The following is a 20000-nucleotide window of genomic DNA, read 5'->3' on the forward strand; positions in this document are numbered from 1 at the left end:
GAACGACCAAACACACACATATTCTTTCTCTCTCTCTCTCATTGCTAAAGTGAAAGTTGACTGGTATTTAGCAGTTTAACAATTTTATTGTTTCAGTGGCACATACACTCATACAGCGCTGATTGTCAGGCAGTGGTGTTACTGCTGCTCCTGCATTCTCTGCACTACATATTGTGTACACACACGCACACACACACACACACACACGCACGCACAGACACACACGCACGCACACAGACACACACGCACGCACACACACACACACACACACACTCCACAGGTTCTGTCCGTCACCATGGAAATGGAAGGATACGTCTTGAGCATGATGCAGGTGGCGAGGCGGGAGCCTCGGAAGGCGGAGCGCAGGCTCTGATAGGCTGCCTTGCGTAGGCCAATCAGCTGCTGTGCCTGGCGCGCAGGCCCCGATCTGTTGAAGGGACAGGCGCCGCTAACCCTGTCGAGCAAACTTGACAAGTGAAACGTGACTCGACTGTGCAGACGTCCCAGAACCAAAGATCACACGCAACATACACTACGCTAAACGTGCCACACACACACACACACGACACAAACACGACACACACCACTACAAAATACAAGACAGTGCTAGAGCTAAACATGCCACACACACACACACACACACACACAGACACACACACACACACACACACACACGACAGCATGCTACAGATAAAGATGCTACAGCTAAAGATGCAACAGACATCTTGCAACTCATCGCAAACACACAGTGCTAAACATGGACAGAACTAGGGCTGAACGATTTATTTCGATAATATCGCGATATGATGAAACGCGGTTTTCAAACCGCAAAGGCTGCGATTCGTAATATGTGACGTCAACAAAACGCATTTATACTTGCGCTTGACGACGCGCCACCGACTCTTAACACCGACCACTGAAGAAGCAAAAAATGTAAACAAGAGGACCAGCTAACAGTGTAAAGAAAGGTCTGATCACTAGAGCTACTTTGGTTAAAAATAAACCTCTTCATTGCCTTTTGCTCGAACCTGCCATGCCCCTGGTTCTAGTTCATAAATACCCTATGCTGCTACTCTGGCTGGTAACTTCGTTCACTTGCTGACGATTAAAACTCCACGACTGTTTAGGCTGCACTTATCTGTGCACTGGGGACTTTTTTTACTGGAGACAGTGGGGGCATTTGCATTTGCGGCACAAACATTTAATCTCACAGGTAATGAATTGATGCATAATGTTATCCTCAAGTAGTTGACACAGCTAACCACCAAAAATCCAGCTGTTCTAACATTAGCTTACCAGCTAAGGCTCTAGGCTACATACATGCTGCTAACTGCTGATAACGTTGCCTGTTTAAAGAGTTTTGTCTCCGCGATTGGCTTTGTTGTGATATGAACAAACTAGTTAATTTGCATGCACGCGTATTGCGCTGCGGTGTTGATGATGCTAACCTTTAGTTAACACCTAGCCGAACGGTCATTCGGCCGCATTTATTTGTGCTACAACAATCTACAGTAGTTTGTTCCGATTCACGTGCAAGTAGCCTACAGAGGAGAGGAGCGGGTCTGTGTGTTTGTGTGTGTGTGTGTGTGTGGGCGCGCACGTATGGAGAACACTGGACAAGGAGAATCCGTGTCAGTGCCACTACATGTAGACCTATTTTTTAACTAACGAAAGAAAATCATATCTACATGAAATAGAAACAAAATAGAAACGTATCAGAATCATTAAATGTTTACAAGAGTGGAAGTTCAACAAATATAGGTCTACTAATGTGATTAAAATAGTTAAATAAAAAATATTTCATTTATCAATCTTATTCAATGATCTAATGCCATCATAACATAGGCCTGGGCTCCAGGAAAGAAAAGTTTATGTTTAACCTATCTAATTTTGTGTTGGTCATACTATAGAATAATATATTGCTTGTCTTCGTTGAATAAGACAGAAGATAAAGAGCTTAAAAATAATCGCATATCGCATCGCAATCGCAATATTGGTGAGAAAAATCACAATTAGATTTTTTTCCAAAATCGTTCACCCCTAGACAGAACACTGACAAAACTCAGACTAAAATAATATTCTACATACTGTATGACTCGGTGTTAGTGTCAAACAGAATGCACCTACACACATATGCCAAAACATGTCTACAGTTGACACACACACACACACACACACACACACACACACACAATTGATACGAATGCATGCACACACACACACACACACACACACACACCAGAACATGCAAGTCTAGAGCCACACATGCACACTTACACACACTATGAAAGTCTAAGTATGAAATCAAAACAAAGCCATATTTATTTGTACCCGTGAAAAGATATTCACTTGTGTAATAGAGTTTTGCAGCTGTATAAAACAATGCTTGTGCACGGAAACTTTACAACCTTTTGTGTTCGCATATAAATATCCAGTTCAAATAACATTTTTGATTTTGCTTACAAACTGACGGTTTTATGTGTTCACTAAACAAAGATTATAGAAATTAAACACCACTTTTCCATCAAAAAGCTTGTTGTAAAAGGCATAACTTGTTAGATTTAAGACCTAGGTTTGCTAGCTCTGTGCCTGCCTGTGCGTGATTGCTGATCCTGTGCTGATTGCCTCTTCAGAAGCGCTTTCAAGACCGTGCCAAAATCGTTGATTGGCTCTTCAGAAACGCCAACAAAACACTGCCAAAATTCGTGTCTGTAAAAAAGTTTGGTAGCTTTGTACATCCAGTGTTGCACACGAACGATGGACGTCGCACTTTTTTTGCACACAGACAAATTAATTCCACAGCTACAAAACGGTTCTACACATGTGCCAATGATATCCTCGAAGACAATTTTTTTCGCACACGTACAAAATATTTCTACAAGTACAAAGTTTCCATTAACAAGCACAAATTGTTTTATACAACTGCAAAACTCTATTACACGTGAATATCTTTTCACGGGTACAAAATATATATGGCCTTGTTTTGATTCCATGCTAAGGGTGAGATACAAGCATAGACACGCACACCTAAACATGCAAGTCTATAAGTGAGACACACGCGTGCACACACAGAGCAGAACATGCAAGTTACAGGTGAAATAGATGGCCACACACACACACACACACACACAGATGCACACAGACGCACACAGACACACACAGATGCACAGACGCACACACACACAGATGCACACAGACAGACACACACACAGAAGAGACACACAGACACAAAATCCTACACTACCTGGACAAACAGACAAACAGAACAGGCATAAGCAGACAGTGCAGTGTGATGTGTGCGTAATGGTGTACCTGCTGTGTGTGTGTGTGTGTGTGTGTGTGTGTAGGCTTAGATCCAGTCCTTCTACACAAACAGAGGTGAGTCATAAGACACTGCCTCTAAAGTTTCTGTGGTTTTACTCGGTGTGTGTGTGTGTGTGTGTATGTGTGTAAGCGTAGATCCTGTCATTCTACACAAACAGAGGTGAGTCATAAGACACTGCCTCTAAAGTTTCTGTGGTTTCACTCGGTGTGTGTGTGTGTGTGTGTGTGTGTGTGTGTGTGTGTGTAGGCATGCGTGTGTAAATGATAAATGATTCCTACAGTAAGAACTCATCAAAGAGGCCACAGGCATAAGGAACGGGTCAGTCTGACGGATCTCTATAGTGGAGAACAAAGTCTGGCGCTCTCTTTGTGTGCAGGTCTGTAGGGGGAGGTGGGAGGAGGGGCGGGGAGGATGGGACGCTCTTTAAAAGAACCTTTTGTTCCCACACTTCTCCAAAGGTGTCCCGAGAACCACCCCTGTGAGGCTTGCCATTCTCTCAAACGAACGCAGGAGAAAAATGGGCCAATAGGTTCGTCTGGGTTTGTCTCCCTCCAACTGTACACTTAACTTTCCCCGAGTCCAGTCGTCCACTGATGACACCTGATTGGCAGACTCTCTTCAATGTCTAATCTCAAAATGAGGAACTGGTTGGAAGTTTATTGAATGTTGATGATGCTGTAATAACCCTTACAGTGGACAGGGGTTAAAGTCCAAGCCTGATGTAGCACTTCGCCCAAACACATTTGCATAGACCAGATTAGCGTGTCATGGTGAGGGCTCTTTTGTTTTCGTTTGTTTCCTAACTGCGCGTAAAGATAGATAGATAGATAATTTATTGATCCCCATGGGGAAATTCAAATTGTGTTTGAGCAAATATTGGAGTTTCAGAGTTTTGGCGATTTGGCGTTATGCTTCTTCACCCTCTTGGTTGGTATAATCAGGGATGCCTTCTGTCTTATGGCCGACGGTTGCAATCGTTTTGACTTTTCTGTAAATGTTAGTTCTAAAATACCAGTCTATAGGCTAAACTGCTGATTAACTGATGGGCTGTGTGTGTGTGTCTGTGTCTGTCTGTCTGTGTGTCTGTCTGTGTGTCTGTCTGTGTGTCTAGTGAGGAAGTAATGTTCTAGTCCATTGCACTGTTAACATTCAACAGATATGTAGGTTCCCTTTCCTGTTTGAGTGGATGCCAGTGATTGTGAGCTGTGTGTGCCTTTATTTGTTATTTGTGAGTGTGTGTGTGCAGGTGTATACCTATGCTGAGGTCTGCAAGTGTGTGTCATAGTTTGGGTACATTCCACTGGGGAAGTGTACATTTTAGGTGTGCATTTGTCTAGTAAATGTCTGTGTGTAAGCGAGTGTCCTGTGAGAAAGAGGAAAGTGTGTGTGTGTGTGTGTCAGTGTCCCATGAGTGAGTGTGTGTGTTTGCGCATGCAAGTGTGTGTGTGTGTCTGTGTGTGTATGAGAGTGTGCACTTACAGGGTGAACCCCCGGTAGATGACCTCCGTCTCCTGGACCAATCGGAGAGATTTCCGGCACACACTGGTCAGCGTGCGGGCCTCCGTCACCAGACGCTCCACGCACACACACTGCTCCCACACACACTTCTGCTGCCGCGCACGCCGCCTCAGAGCCGAGCACCGCAGCACCACACACACACTCAGGCACAACACACACGCCCACGCAGGCAGGCCGAAGTCGTCACACACACACGCTGCCGCTAGGACAGCCGCCAAACACACCAGGATCGAGATATCCCTGCAGACAGAGGAAGACAGAGGGAATGCGTTCATTTTTTGTGTGTTTGTGTGTATGTGCATGTGTGTGTTTATGTGTGTGTGTGTGAGAGAGAAAGACAGAGCATGTGAGTTAATATGAGTGTGAATATAGTCTATCTACTGTGTGTAACGGTGTATGAGACTGTGAGTTTGTGTGGGTGTATGTTAATGTCTGTGTGTGTGTGTGTGTGCTGTTGTGTGTGTGTGTGTGTGTGTGTGTGTGTGTGTGTCTCCAAACATGGAGAATGTAAACAGAAAAGTACTGCATGTCATGGACCACTTCCTTAAACCCACACTGCATACTGAGGGCCCGTCCACACGGAGACGCTTTTTGGGTTAAACGCAGAGGTTTTGCTTGGTCTTGGCCGAGTGTCCAAACGAATCCTGTAAACGCGCTGCCCGAAACCGCACTTTTCTGAAACCTGGTCCCAGAGTGGAAAAATCTGAAACCGTAGCCCTTTTGAATTCGTTTGGACAGCGAAACCGCACATCCTACTTGGGTATCGATGATGTCATTGCCACACCTCAGCTGCCCTGGACTTGACACTTATAGTATTGCCTAACAATACTAGTTCTCATACATGACATTACCTACGATTACACTCCGTAAGATAAATATCACAACTGGTGCTGCGCAGCGCCGATAGCTTATGACTTGGTGGACTGAACACTGTTTTTCCCGGTGTTTTTTTATGCATTCTAGCTACTGTCAGTGACGCGAGAGAAGTTATTAGGGAAGTGCTGTGTAAGTTTGCATTAATTTGTGCGTAGTGCCGGTGTCATTAATTTATTTTAAAAGCAAAACTGATGCCACAACTGGTCTGGGTTTGCTGAAGTAACCTAGGCTACAGGCTGCATTTATTACAGAAAATCAAACAACATAGCAAGTAGGCCTATCTACACTATTTAGAGACAGGAGCTTAAGTTTACCGCGACAACAGCTGTCACTAATTCACATCGTCGTAGGCTGCGCCGATGTACAAACTAAACGGTAAAAAAAGTTATGATAGCCTAGCCTACTGGAAGCTTCTACCCTTTTGGATGTGTAGAGTTGTAGGCCTAGGTGCACTTAGTTGTTAGCGATTGACCAGGTTGCTTTTTGAAATTAAATGCGTTTGTTAGGCTAGCCGATTGTAAAAATATGGAAATTAAAGTGCATGCTGTGCCTATACATTACACACAAATGTTAAATCGCGGAGATAACATTCGTTAGACAGGCAAAGCTGTCAGCAGCAACATGCATAAGAGCCTTAGTAAGAGGGTCTCGCGGACACTCGCGGTCGCGGTTAACATTAGGCTATATTAATTCAACTGTAACATGAATGTTTGCTCGATAACTTTAAATTCTTAGTGGGACATGCACAGACAAGTGGGATGCTGGACAGGTCGCTAGGTGTGCTGAAAAACGGGGACCGGATTTGGGGGGGAAAGCTGAAAAAAACTGGAATGGATTACCTACATCGGTGCGCTGGAAAACACGGACCGGCGTTTTAAAAACAAACTGGATCGGGAGTCCGGATCGGGATTTTCCCGTGCAGGCCGATCTCATATTTTTTGCTAATATCGGCGGCCGATCCGATCCAAATATCGGATCGGGACATCCCTATATCTTTGCGGACGTGTTCTATATCTTTGTCTGTTAATTGTTGATTGTATGTACTGTTTATTGGAATAGGGGATATTGGCATTTAAAATGGACGTTACAAACAACTGGTCATGTGACTAGAAGGTAATTAAAGACACACCAGAGAGCTCAGACCATACCTGAGCGAACCTGAGGACGCTGTATGCGAAACGCGTTGTTCGCTCTGAATAAAATCAAGTAAAACGTCAAAACAGTGTGCGGTAGAACTCTCTTTTGTGTGCGGTAGACTATTTTTTCACGCTTAGAACTCATGTTAAGCCTATAGATGCGCACTAAATGCGAATGCGCGATTTGATGCAAGCAAAAGTATCGACTGTTACTAACAAAGGTATTATAGCAATATTATAAATGTGGCGACGGAATGGCCTAGAACTTGGGTATGCCTAGCCTTTGCACTTGCGGTGATAACCAAAACTAATGTGAATCGCGGACTATCCTACAACCAAAGAAAGTAAAGGAGATTATTTTTACCTGCGTTAGCCAAATAAAGGACGGGACTGCACCCTTCACAAACCGTAAAAATTAAGTTTATTAGTTTTGCAGTTGACTACAGTTGATGGTTCACTATAAGTCCACACAAACAATTCTGGTTTCCTTGCACTAGCCATTTCGTCGTAGCCTATTCTGTCTGTTTGTACAGCCTACAGCGCAAGATTTGGTGAATTTCTGTCAAGAAACAGTGTCACCTATAGGCCTAGGATATAAAGTAACGTGTTGAGTCGTGTTGAGATGGATCCGTTTGGACGCAAATATTCTTGATACGGAGGAAAAAAAGATCGGTTTGGTACGTGTGGACTAGGCCTGAATATAGGCTACTGTCAGAGTCATAAATGTGTATGTGTGTGTTTATGTGCATGCGCATTAAGGGTGTCACGATTTCTATTTTATTTCGAAATCGATCGAAATTACATCTCAATCTCGAACTTCGAACTTAAAAGTAGAATCGACGATGCAGCCACACCCCCAATGTCACGTCCAGCATGTATGACAAGACGCACAAACACACATGCACGTGCTGAACTGCAGCGTCAACACTCCTCTAATTTTAAGCTGCAGCCAGTTAAAATATAGGCCTACACATCAACCTACTGAAATCAAAGCCCCTCTTGCTACTTTGAAATCACCGGTGTGGAAGTATTCGTTCATTCACGTCAATTAAAACTAACTTAGCCTACTCAACTTAGCAAGTGAAAAGATGGTCTAATTACAGTCCAAAGTTACTTTAAGGCTTAAAATGCACATTTATAAGTACATATTCCATGAACACTAACCTTGGGTCTCTTCGGAGTGTGCTGAAACAATGAAATTAACATTCTGTGTTGTTTCATTTTACCATGTTCACGTCTCTGTTTTAGCCTAATGTTAGTTCTGTTTACATTACAACCTCGCGGTTGGAACGGTTTCAAAGCGGTTTCAAAATAAAAGCTCCCCGAAAAAGAAAAGGCCAAAAAGAGTAAATAACATATAAGGAATGCATTAATAGTAATATTTTAAAAAGATCGAAAATCGAATCGAATCGTGACTTTAAAATCGAAAATTACATCGAATCGAGGATTTGGAGAATCGTGACACCCCTAATGCGCATGAATGTCTGTATCGCTGTGTGTGTGTGTATGTGTATGCCTGTGAGAGAGTGTGTGTGTGTGTTGATGTGTGTGTGTTTATAAGCATGCGGTTGAAGACAGTGGGTTATGTATTTGTATGTCTGTATGCCTGTCTGTGTGTGTGTGTGTGTGTGTGTGTGTGTGTGTGTGTGTGTGTATGTGTATGTGTATGTGTCTGTATGTGTTCATGTGTGTATGCCTGTGAGAGTGTGTGTGTGTGTTTATAAGCATGCAGTACCAGACAGTGGAGTGTGTGTGTGTGTGTGTGTGTGTGTGTTTGTAAGCATGCCTTACCAGACAGTGGGCTTGGCCAGTAGTTGGGGTCTGGGGAAGGCCGTGTCCACACTGGGGCAGGCAGAAGTAGCTGATCCCAGAGAGAGGATGCTGGGATCCAGCAGCTCGATGAGCTCAATGTCCTCCTGAAGCAGGACGTCCTGCGACAACACACACCGCATCGCGTAGCGCCGAAACTCTGCATCCTACACACACACACGCACACACTTCAGATATTTCAAGGAATGATTGTCTGTTTAGGCCCGACATAACCCACACACATTCTCTTATTCAGCAAACATTCATAAAAAAATTTACTTTCTATAAACATGACTAATGTCTCTATACACGAGCAAGTTGAACAGCCTTGAAAAAGACTCACACAAACCTTGAATTTCCCCTGGGGATCAATAAAGTATCTATCTATCTATCTATCTATCTATCTATCTATACTCTCTCTCACACACACACACACACACACACACACACACACACACACGATTTGCAAGAGAACAAAAGAGAGAGGCAGAGATTGAGAGACAGCTATGAAGAAGGATACAGAGAAAAAGAACGAAAGAAACAAACAAACAAAGAAAGAAAGAGAAAGGGGAGAGTGAGTGAATATTGTGAGAGATATAGTGAGAGAAAGAGAGAGAACAGGGGGGAGGTAGAGCATGAATGGTGGATTGATACGATGAAGAAAAGGAAAGGAGACAGGAAGAAAACATAGAGAGAGAAAGAGAGATCAGTGAGAAAAAGAGAAAGGAGAGAGGAAGAATAAACCGAGAAAGAGAGAGATACAGTGAGAAAAAGAAAGAGAGAGAAAAAGAGGGTGAAGAAGGACTGAAAGGCAGAAAAGGTAGGAAAGGAAAAATAAATTGACCTGGGCCAGGTCAATGACTGTGCCGTTGCCCGGGTAACCCTTACCAGTTGTCGTTCATGTTGCTCCGCTGCGTTAGTGCTGAAGACCAGACTCAGGCGACGCACAGCTCCCATAAGCTTCCTGACCCAGCTCTCCTGCAAACACACACACACAATCATTACAGATGCTTGGATACAGTATTAGTAAACTATATAAATTTACACTACCATGCTTTGGGTCCCCCTTCTCTCTCTCTGACAAAGGGGTGTATTGAACTCACAAACACACACGCGCACACACACACACACACAGTTGTAAGCAATAGTGTATGTCCTTGACTGAAATGTTGCCCAGGGCTAGATGCAACCTGATCATTAAAATCGCGAAGCATAACTAATCTGCTGTGATAAACTCACACAAACTCACACACACACACAAACAGAGTTGACCTACTACTGGGACAAATAAAGACACACACCACACACACACACACACAGACAGATTGATTATTGATTTTTGTCTGAGCTCTTCAGTCATCAGGAAGTATGGCATGCATGTGAACACTGCTCCCTTTCTCCCAAATAAACACACTTACTCAACACACATAAATTATTTTTGAATTTCACACAACTGCCCCCCCAAGTGCTCCAAAGAAAGGTCGAGACGTTCATTATCTCTAAGAGGACACCAAGGAACAGCCATTAAAGGATTCAGGCTTTAGCCGCTCACCATCGCGACCAAACATTCCACTCACACACTATTCAAGAGGTGCCAGGGTAAGACACAGCACTGGGTCTTGTGAAACTCTCTCTCTCTCACTTTCACAACACACACACACTCACACAACAGAAGAATCAGTGCAGGGCCTACGGAAGCGCACACACACAACAAAAAATCCAGTATAGGGCCTAATGAAACACACACACACACACAGCAGAAGACCCAGTACAAGGCCTATTGAAATACACACACAAAAACACAGGAACCACACAGACACACACACAGTAACCACACAGACACACACACACACACACACACACACACAGTAGAAGACCAAGAACTGAGCCTGGTGAAACACTAACTATTGCACATACACACACACAAACACACACACACGCGTGCACACACAGAGAGGCACACACACACATGCGCACGCACAAACACACACACAGTCTTGCCAACTTTTGCCCTGTTATAATCATCGTCTTTAGTATTCCGCTGGTGCAACACCGAAAATATCCCTGGACCATTGTGTGCATGAGAGAAGTCTTACGAGAGAGAAAGAGAGAGAGAGAGAGGGGGGGGGGGAGAAAGAGGGAGAAAGAGAAAGAGAGAGAGAGGGGGAAAGGATAGACAAGAAGAAGCAGAAAGAGACGGAAGAAGGATAGAGAAAATGGGAGTGTCTCAGTGAGTCTAACAGTTTCAGATCCAGAAGAGCAACAAGCAGAGTATCAGCTTGCTGCCTCTTTCTTTTATCACAGAAAAACGCTGCACTCAGGCGCACGCACGCACACGCACACACACACACTTTATTGAACATTCGTCCTGTGTGTTTGCCTTCTGTAGCTGCAGGCAGGAATCTCTCTCTCCCATCAGGATGTCACACACACACACACAATAACCTCAAACATAAAAAAGGCTAATGACATCACTTCCTGTCCATCTTATCAAACCTAGCACAGACTGCCCATCTCCTCATCACAGAATCTCATTGGCTCTCCTGTTGTTCAGCTTGCATAAGAGCAGTCAATAGCCGCATTGCCATTACCAGACCACCAGACCATCACACACACACACACGCACACGCACACACACACACACGCACACACACACACACATACTTTTTTAAGCCCATGTATATGGAATTCCCCTCACACTCCTTCTCTCTTTCTCTCTCTCTCACACACACACACACACACACACACACACACACACACACACACACACAAAGGCACTAGTTGAACAGCAGACCCTCTCACTGAATCTCCACTGCCTATATAAATGATGGGTCGAGGGTCAACAGGGGAGGAGTAGAGCAGTCACTCACTTTCGGAGGGGGCGGGGTGTGTCGTAGACACGCCCCCTCAGCTTCGGCCCGGTCATCCTCGTCCTGGGAAACGGGAGCACACGCCTCGAAGTCGGTGTGTCCTAGATCCTGAAGGTACTGGAACAGGGGGGAGTTCTAGAACACACACACACACACACACACACACACACACACACACACACAGACAGTGCATCATCAGTGGGGGGGCACATGGGTGGGGGGGGACACATGGGTGTGTGTGAAAAGAAAATGACAAGGAGATATGGAGAGAGAGAGAGAGAGAGAGCAGAGGGTAAAGGAAAAAAACGATAGAACCAGCTAATAAAGGAGGACATCTGTGGGAGTGAGAAGGAGGGAGAGAGAGAGCGGAAGAGAGAGCAAAAGACAGAGATTGAGAGAGAGAGAGGGAGCATAAGACAGACAGGGGAGAGAGAAAGAGAAAGAGAGTGTGAGAGAAAAAGGAGAGAAGGGCAAAGAAAGAGATAGAATCTTTATTTCATGACAAGCGTCCAGCTTCTCCCAGTGTTACAGATCAAGCCACTCTCTCAGACCCAAATCCCCCACATCCTCTGTTCAGAGAAACCAGGCTTTGGTGTTCTAGCTAAACTGATCCTTTTGTATTAGCTAAATTACTCCCCTATAGCCAACACAATGGCCATTACGCTCCCTCCAACACAGCTGATCGGCACGACACGGCCGAGAGAAAGTTAACCCCCTCACATCTTCTCAGAACCTCACCAAACGAAGACGACAGAGAGGGCAACAGGTAACAGGTAGGCCGACCGATCTCACTCTGAACCAGCAAGCCTTCCTCTCAGGGAGCAGTATAGCCAAAGCCCTGCTGTCTCTTTGGGAAGAGACGAACACAATTTCACGCCTCTATATGTCTTGTACATATAGCAAAACTGACAATAAAGTTGATTTTGACTTTGACTTTGATATTGCATCTAGTGAAGCAGAGTTTAGTAACTACTTACCATTTACTTCTGTCAAAAACACGCGAGATCTGTGTGGTAGGGACTTAATTTCAAGATGAAATTAAGGTCTGAAAGAAGGTCTGTATACAGTCCTTTTTAATAAACTATCTGTACATTTACAAAGTTGTCAATGTTTACAAAGTTGTATGTTAAGATCCTCATTATACTACTAAGGAAGTGTCCGGCTACTTTGAGTCTTGTAAATGGTTTAAAGTTGGCAATCTTTTCACCATGAGAAATGCCCTATCGCTACCAGTGTTAGCATTTTGGAAGCATCGGCTAAAAACAGGCTAGTTTAGAAAGCATTGGATTAGCGGGTTTTTTTTGCTCCCCAACAAAAGTTTGAACTCATAATCATGCTAAGCATATCCAAAATCTATTTGATTTCCCCTTTAACACATGTGGTGGTTCTAATGGTGGTTCTAATTTTAGTCTAGAACTACCGGTAGGCAAAATCTGCACAGTAAACTGGTCCTTTGAGATGAGAAAATGTTTGTTAAATGAATGTTTAACCAAACCACCCTACATCCATCCCTTCATCTTCATTCTATATACCTCCATCATCCATTTTACATCCATCCCTCCATCTTCATTCTCTATCCCTCTATTCTTTATACCTTCATCATCTATTCTCCACCCTTCCATCACCCATGTCTCTCTATCGCTCCATCTTGTTACCTCTCGTCCAATCCTCATCCTCCTGCCTGGCCTGAGGTTCGCCATCCTTCGCCCGCCTCGCCGACCGCCGGCCCCACCCGACCCAGCCAGCCTTCCTCTCAGCGCTCCAGACGACGGAGCACACGACCTGACACTGACTGCGACACTGACGGGTCTTGCTCGGAACCAGCTAGCCTTCTCTCAGGGCTCCAGTCAACGGAACCTCAGGAACTGACACCGACGACTTAGACACCGACCGACCGGTCTCACTCGTACCCAGCCGGACAGATTACCATTCCAAATGGATTTTAGTTTAAAGCGCCTTAGGCCTTTAGTCCGCCTTCGAGAGTTGCCTCATTCGTGCTGTGTGTGTGTGTGTATGTGTGTGTGTGTAAGTGACTGTGTGTGTGCCCATCTAACCTAACCAGCACCCTCATTGCCACATCTAAATCCACCTCCTGTAATCCCCCACTGGCTCTGGAGATGGTTTTCAGTCTCACACAACCAAATCGAATCGACCTCATGATTCATGTTCATACATGTATAAAGGCTTTATGGTGAGAGAGTAGAGGATGAGACTTACTACTAATCTCTCACTGGCTTCAGACTGTCAGGTTGTGCCATTCTGCATCGCATATCGCAATCATTCCTCGACATGGTATGAATTTTACATATTGCAATATTGACAATACAGTTGCGTGATGGTGTTTTTGCATAGCGAGCTTTGTGTGCACTTTATTTGCACATTTTTGCATATGCAAAAAGGTACCGATGTGCATTGAATGTAATTATTATTATTATTTTAAAATTAAACTCAACTACGTATGACAGTATCATGCATTTACTTCTTTGTATAACAATATAAACATTATCTTTTGAAATGTCATTATACTGAATCATACCAAATATCACCATTTCACCTCAGCATATCAGGATTGGCGTTTTCAGACATATTGTCCAGCCCTACTTAAGAGCTGGTTTCCAATCTCACACAAAGACCTCATGATTAATGCTTCAAACATGTATAGGCCTAAAGGTTTTCTGTTAGGATAGGAGAGTAGGAGAGTAACTACTCATCATCACTGACAGCTGCTGCTGCTGCTGAATTGTGAAGTGCCAGAGCCAACTCACATTCACCTGCGGTCTGGGAGAAACCTTGTAAGTAAACAAGTGTAATGCACATCCTGCGCCTTTCTTTAACATTTAGATCAGGGGTTTTAAAACCAGTGGTCCAGGAAGCCATTGCAGGTTCTCCCTGACTATGCACTTAGGGTTGCATTGATTGGTTTTGATTATTGGGGAGGGGGTTACAATCCCCTTATCCCCCCATACATTACACGCTTGGTTATGCAGTTTCATTGTTGGAAATTGATGTTGTTTACCTCACACCGTCACCACAACAGTGGCTCTAAGATTGTTTCTCAGTCAGAATAGTGGTCCCTCGGCCACAAGCAGTTGGGAAAAAAACGGAGGTTTTGTTGTGATGGTAACTTGTAGTTGGACTTCTATTAGTAAATAGTGTAAAGAGCTAAGCAGAAGTGAAGACTGTTTTAACATGCCTAACTCTGGATCCATTACAGAAATCTCAAACTGGATAATCTAAATTAGGCTTTACTTCTCCTAATCAGGCACTAATCTACGACCATTATAACGGAGATAAACAAAGAGCCCGTTTATCTGAATTCAAAGCAGGCAGTTTGTATAATCAGTCCACATGATGAGCTGCACTACTGATGGCTGGACATATTTGTCCGGAAGGGCCGGGTCTGGCTGGCTACAGCCTGCGGATCAGTCTCTCCGTTCTCCTCCCGAGTGATCGGTGCAGTCAGCAGCTGTCCTGGTAATTGGGTCAGCGTTTTCTGGGTAAAAGTGGAGCACGGAGGGACTACAGATATGATTTATTATGATCAGCGCAGGCCCACAAGCGGAGGAGCAGCACAGCCAAGCCAACTGCCAGCCAATGTTAGAGAGAAATTGACATAATCTAACATTTCTAGGAAAATACTAATAACGTTAGACTTCTATCAGCTTCTATAATCAAACCACTGTGCCTTCCTTCCAGTTTACACCAAGTTAATAAACTTCCTGTAACTAACTGGTTCAAAATATCGTTGATGCTGCAGAGCTGGTCAAATGGCAACACACTCAAACTCAACTTTTCATCACATGATAAACCTCGTTCAAAGTTGCCTAGACACGGTGATCGTCTCGTAAGCTAAACTACGTCTGAGCAAGTTATGAGCTAACCTAGCTGATAACCTAACAGTATGAAGTATTACACTAGCATAACCCATATGCACGGGAGGATAGTGCCAGGTAACGTAGAGTTAATGTTACGTAGCTACAAACTGGTCACAGACTGCTCGCTGTCAGACCAATTCTACACACACCCCACGTAGGAAATGGCCCACATAAACCGGCTAACTTAGCAAACAATCACCCCGTCAACTGCATTTGAATGACAAACGATGATAGACTTGCATTGACATTACAGCCTGCGCACTGTGCCAGTCAGTGACTTCTCACTAGCAACAATCCTCATGTGGAGTCATAAGCTGACGGGCATTAGCTTACTAGCAAGGCAGCTGAACATACTGTATCTAGGTTGCTATAAGCTAAACACCAAGCGTATGACCGTCAGTCCTAGTTTTTATTAAACGACATGAAGTCGAACATCGGCCAGAAAGATTACCTCACCTGGAACACCACATCTTCATCGAACTCCTCAGTCATTGCTCTCCGCCATGTATCCCAACGTCGCGCATTCTGGGATTGTAGTCGGGGCAAATCAAGAGCAGCTGGATGTAAAGCAAGTACTCTGAATGCGCAAAGAGGATTCAACGATAAAACTACATTTCCCACAATCCCCAGTTGACACACATTCCCACCGAGAGACTTTTGTGGTCCGGCTGCTGTAGAGCTCACGCACTCCTCCAGCGCCGGTTAAGGGTATTGCGCATCAAAGTTTCCAAGAGGAGAATTCCAAATTTACTCCGTGCTCGGAAACCGACAAAACTGGGGAGAAAAGGGACGAGAATCGGCAAGTCCTCTTCTTTGGTGTCAACAGAACAACGGCCTTTGAATGTAGCGGTGGAGTTTTGCTAGGGATTTTAATGGGACTGTCAATGGCCCGGGAGAAGGAAACCATTGGAAAACGGTCGCCTTGAATGCAAGTTATTCACAGACCGAGGAATCATGAGTTCAGGTTAGTTTCCTGTTGGAATCACTGCTGGAAGTGAGGAATAATATTGTCGACCAAGCAGTTTAGTGCACTGTTCTTCAACGAGTTTAAACTATGCTCTATGTAGCTACACTCTAAACACAAAACATTAACATATTGATCGGATTGCTTAGATTGACTCTTACAGTTTAATCCCATCTGATATGAAGTTGTCTTTGTGGGCAACGTTCCTGAGCTTGCTGTGAATATCCGTTTTACGCAAAGAGTAGCGGATGATGGAAAACATTAAGCAGTGATGCGCAAAATCGAATCTAATGCACACTGTGTTAAGTTTGTTTAGTGTCTTTCTATGCATTTTCACACTCAAATACAGAACACGATTTATCTCTGTGTAACTAAGCTTGTCTTGCTCTTCCTTTCTCTGCGTGGAGTTTATGTGTGAGTGTGTGTGTGTCAAAACAGGGCACATATTTTCTTTTTGATTGGGAACAAAGAAAAGAAAATGCCACGCGTAGTTTTAAGCGTTAAGTGTAAAGTTACTCCATTGTTCAAGATATCAACCCCGCTGCTTGGTCATCTCCAAAAGTCCAACGTTTTACAACACTCTAGCCAAGCCTCCTTTTGTGCCCCCGGAATCAGTGCTAACAAATCTGTAACGTGTTTGCCCTAGTAACGCCAAAGTTTCGCTGACTAAGATAATCGGTAGCCTAAATGACGATGCGTAAAGACGCATAAAGCCAATCTGTGAACAATGACGGTGTCGACACTAAGATTTGTATTGCCCCGAGCAAGAGGGACTGCAGCCTGATGGTCACGTCTCGCGTGGAGCCTTTGTGTGTGTGTGTGTGTTGACTCGGGGATCCCCCGCGCACGCTTCTTTCTATCCCTGGAATGCGTCCCTGATGTTTTTTTCCAAAATTATTTTCAGCCATTCATTTTGTGTACTTCAGCATTCGCCGTGTCCTTTTCTCGACTGGGTTGTTTCAAGGCACAAACACAAACTTACAAGAAGGCCCCGTGGCCATAGAAACTTGAGGCTATCTTCAGGTACTTCAGTTTAGCTTACTGTACATGCATGGCTCGTCCCAATGAAAAATATGTCTGCGTGTTGTGCGTGAATTTCACTTCATTTTACACTGAAATTCTTTGAAGCACTACAGCGGCGGAGATCTTTTTGTCGGTTAGGTCTGGCCAGGACGATCTGCTTCTTTTTTCAGGACCCTCTCAAACACACACCAGCAGCCTGTCGCTGCTCTTCGTTACTGTCACTCTGTTTACATTGTGCAGTTTCACAGTGTCTCCCCTTTCATCTTTTCATTTGTGTTGCCCTCTCTCTCTGTCTCTCTCTCTGTCTCTGTCTCCATCTTTTTCTCTAGGTGTGAAGAAGCCTCCAGTTGCCCCCAAACCCAGAGTTAAACCACCACCCCCTCCCATTGCCCCAAAACCGGACCCTCTCCGTTTGCAGCCATCGCCAGCAGCGACCAAGAAGCCCAAACCAGCGTTGGCTCCGAAGCCATGTCCCTCCAAGACCAGCTCCGTCCCTCCGCCAAAGTCTAGCGGGGCCAGGGCACCTCCGAGCACACACACACCCCCGACTCCACACACAAGGCCAGACACACTCCACCTTCTGAACTCCAAGAATGACGCGCAGAGTCCAGAGAGTTCACACACGCGCTACATCATCAGCACGTGTGTGTGCGGCGAGAGCACCTGCGCACAGTGTCATTATCGCCTCGGCAACGGTGGCGGCGACACACACATCCTCTCCTCCCCGCCCGGGCAGAATGGCGGAGAGGAAGAGAGAGGGAGGAGAGAGGAAGAGGACGTTGGCGAGGACTGTGGAGACGGCCTGGTCGAAGACCTCACACACACTCCCACCCGTGTAAAGCGGCAAGCAAACACACCAACAGGCCTCGAGGATGTTACCCACGCGCGCACAGACACGGAGCAGGCGACACACACTCCAACGAACTCGCCGCACACACACAGCTCCACGTCACCGGACTGTTCTCGGGATTCACCCACGCAAAATCACACGCCGCCCCCCCTCCCACACACACCCTCCCCCCTCCCACAAACCAGGACGCAACGACGCAGGTCCCCTCCTAACACACACACACACTCGCCTGCGCACACACCCACGGACACACACAGCCCCTCGCTGGGGAGCCGCAGTAAGGGCGAGGGTGTGGGCCCACAGTGTGTGTGTGACCCGCCACGGTGTGTGTGTTGGGAGCGGAGTGCGCCCGTCTCGCCGGTCCCTGCTGCCCCCAGCAAGCCTCTCCCCAAGCCCATTCCCCGACGGCCTCGGCGGTCCGAGCTTAAGAGACAAGACGGCTTGGACACGCAACTCACACACATGTCCGGCAACAACGCACACGCCAACGCGCCAACACCTGCTACAGTCCACGTACACTCTGAGACAGTGTCACTCAGCGATACGCCCCTCCCACACCCGGCCGTCGACTCATACACCGACGGGGACGAAGACACACACCCCGACACGACTGCCGACGTACATGTTGAAAACGACGTAGAAACACACACTCGTGATAACGCTGAGGTTTGCCATCTAGAGGCTGTGGGTAACCATGGAGATGCGGAACCCTCAGACTCTATAGAGCATACACCTGTTGATGATGTCAATGATGATGACCCCGCCTCCATACCTCCTGTTCCTCCCCCTAGACAGAAATCCCTCTCTCACAAGACCAGCGCCTCTCTGGACAACCTGTTGAACCACTCGGACACACACGGACATGTACACAGAGAGGAAAGGGAGGGAGAGGACGATGAGGAGAATGATGATGATGATGATGATGATGCTGCTGATGATGATGAAGGTAGCTATGGGGACTTTGCCCGCTACCCCATCACCAGGAGTCTGCCCAAGCAGATCAAGTTCCGCTGTGTGCCTCGCTCGGCGTCGGCGGAGGAGAGGTCACCGAGGGTCGCGCCCAAGAAGCCGCAGAGACACAGCATGCCGGCCAAACACACTCTCGCGCTCACCCCCGAACACGTTCCCCCGCACGCACACCTTCCGGTCCCCATAACAACCTTCCCAGAGCTCCCCGCACCACCTCAAGACAAGCCCACCTGGCGTATCCCGCTTCCCGCAATCCTCTTCGGCCGCAACCAGTCGGCCCGCGCCGGCACCGGCAGCAGCCAACCACAGAGCGGCAAGCAGCGAGCGCGCTCCTTCTCGTCGGCGGACCTGGCGGCGCGCGTCGAGGGCTCGGAGAGTGTCAAGCGAAGCAGCTTCCGGAAGCTTCTGGAGTTGCGCATGTCCGTGCGAATGCTGCCCCGCTTGCTCATCAAGAGCAGCCAATCGCTGGACTGCACGAGCGCGCAGACGGAGATCTACGCCGACGCCATGACGACACAGAACAAAAAGTGTCTTAAGGGCGTGACTAACGGACAAGGCGTGTCCCCCGGTAAGAGCTCGTCGCCAGACGACAGTTGCCTGGACGACCAGGGGATGGCGGAAGAAGACCAAGGTGAAGTGGAATACGAGAACGTTCCGCTATACGAGGAGATTCCGGAGTACATGAACCTGCCCCTGTGCCGACTCAGCTGGAACCCATCAGCCAATGACGACGCAGATGTCTACGAGGTGCAGGAACCCTACAAGCACAAAGGGAAAGACAACAG

The 20000-nt window shown here is 46.1% G+C and overlaps 2 protein-coding genes across 3 annotated transcripts in view; one reads left to right on the top strand and one right to left on the bottom strand.

The window, feature by feature from the left end:
- Positions 1 to 15997, bottom strand: part of vezt (vezatin, adherens junctions transmembrane protein) — a 29354-nt gene extending 13357 nt beyond the window's left edge. Inside the window, exons 1-6 of one of the 2 annotated variants that reach the window (XM_076297036.1) lie at positions 15866 to 15997; positions 11535 to 11669; positions 9553 to 9642; positions 8647 to 8831; positions 4805 to 5083; positions 314 to 454 (exon numbers count right to left, since the gene is read on the bottom strand). In XM_076297036.1, the coding sequence (XP_076153151.1) occupies positions 314 to 454; positions 4805 to 5083; positions 8647 to 8831; positions 9553 to 9642; positions 11535 to 11669; positions 15866 to 15901 (866 nt within the window). In that variant the 5' untranslated portion in view covers positions 15902 to 15997. Of the gene's footprint in view, positions 1 to 313; positions 467 to 4804; positions 5084 to 8646; positions 8832 to 9552; positions 9643 to 11534; positions 11670 to 15865 lie in introns of both variants that reach the window. The other variant, XM_076297037.1, reaches the window with a different exon arrangement.
- A 138-nt stretch (positions 15998 to 16135) lies between these two features.
- fgd6 (FYVE, RhoGEF and PH domain containing 6) overlaps positions 16136 to 20000 on the top strand; it is a 25132-nt gene continuing 21267 nt past the window's right edge. Inside the window, exons 1-2 of the mRNA XM_076297038.1 lie at positions 16136 to 16373; positions 17726 to 20000. Coding sequence (XP_076153153.1) covers positions 16364 to 16373; positions 17726 to 20000 — 2285 coding nt within the window. The 5' untranslated portion in view covers positions 16136 to 16363. The remainder of the gene's footprint in view (positions 16374 to 17725) is intronic.

Source organism: Alosa pseudoharengus, unplaced genomic scaffold (genome assembly GCF_046254945.1).
Source record: "Alosa pseudoharengus isolate Yale_2024_CS ecotype anadromous, Long Island Sound unplaced genomic scaffold, YU_APseudo_1.1 YU_APseudo_1.1_scf_20, whole genome shotgun sequence".
In the NCBI taxonomy this organism is placed as follows: domain Eukaryota; kingdom Metazoa; phylum Chordata; class Actinopteri; order Clupeiformes; family Clupeidae; genus Alosa; species Alosa pseudoharengus.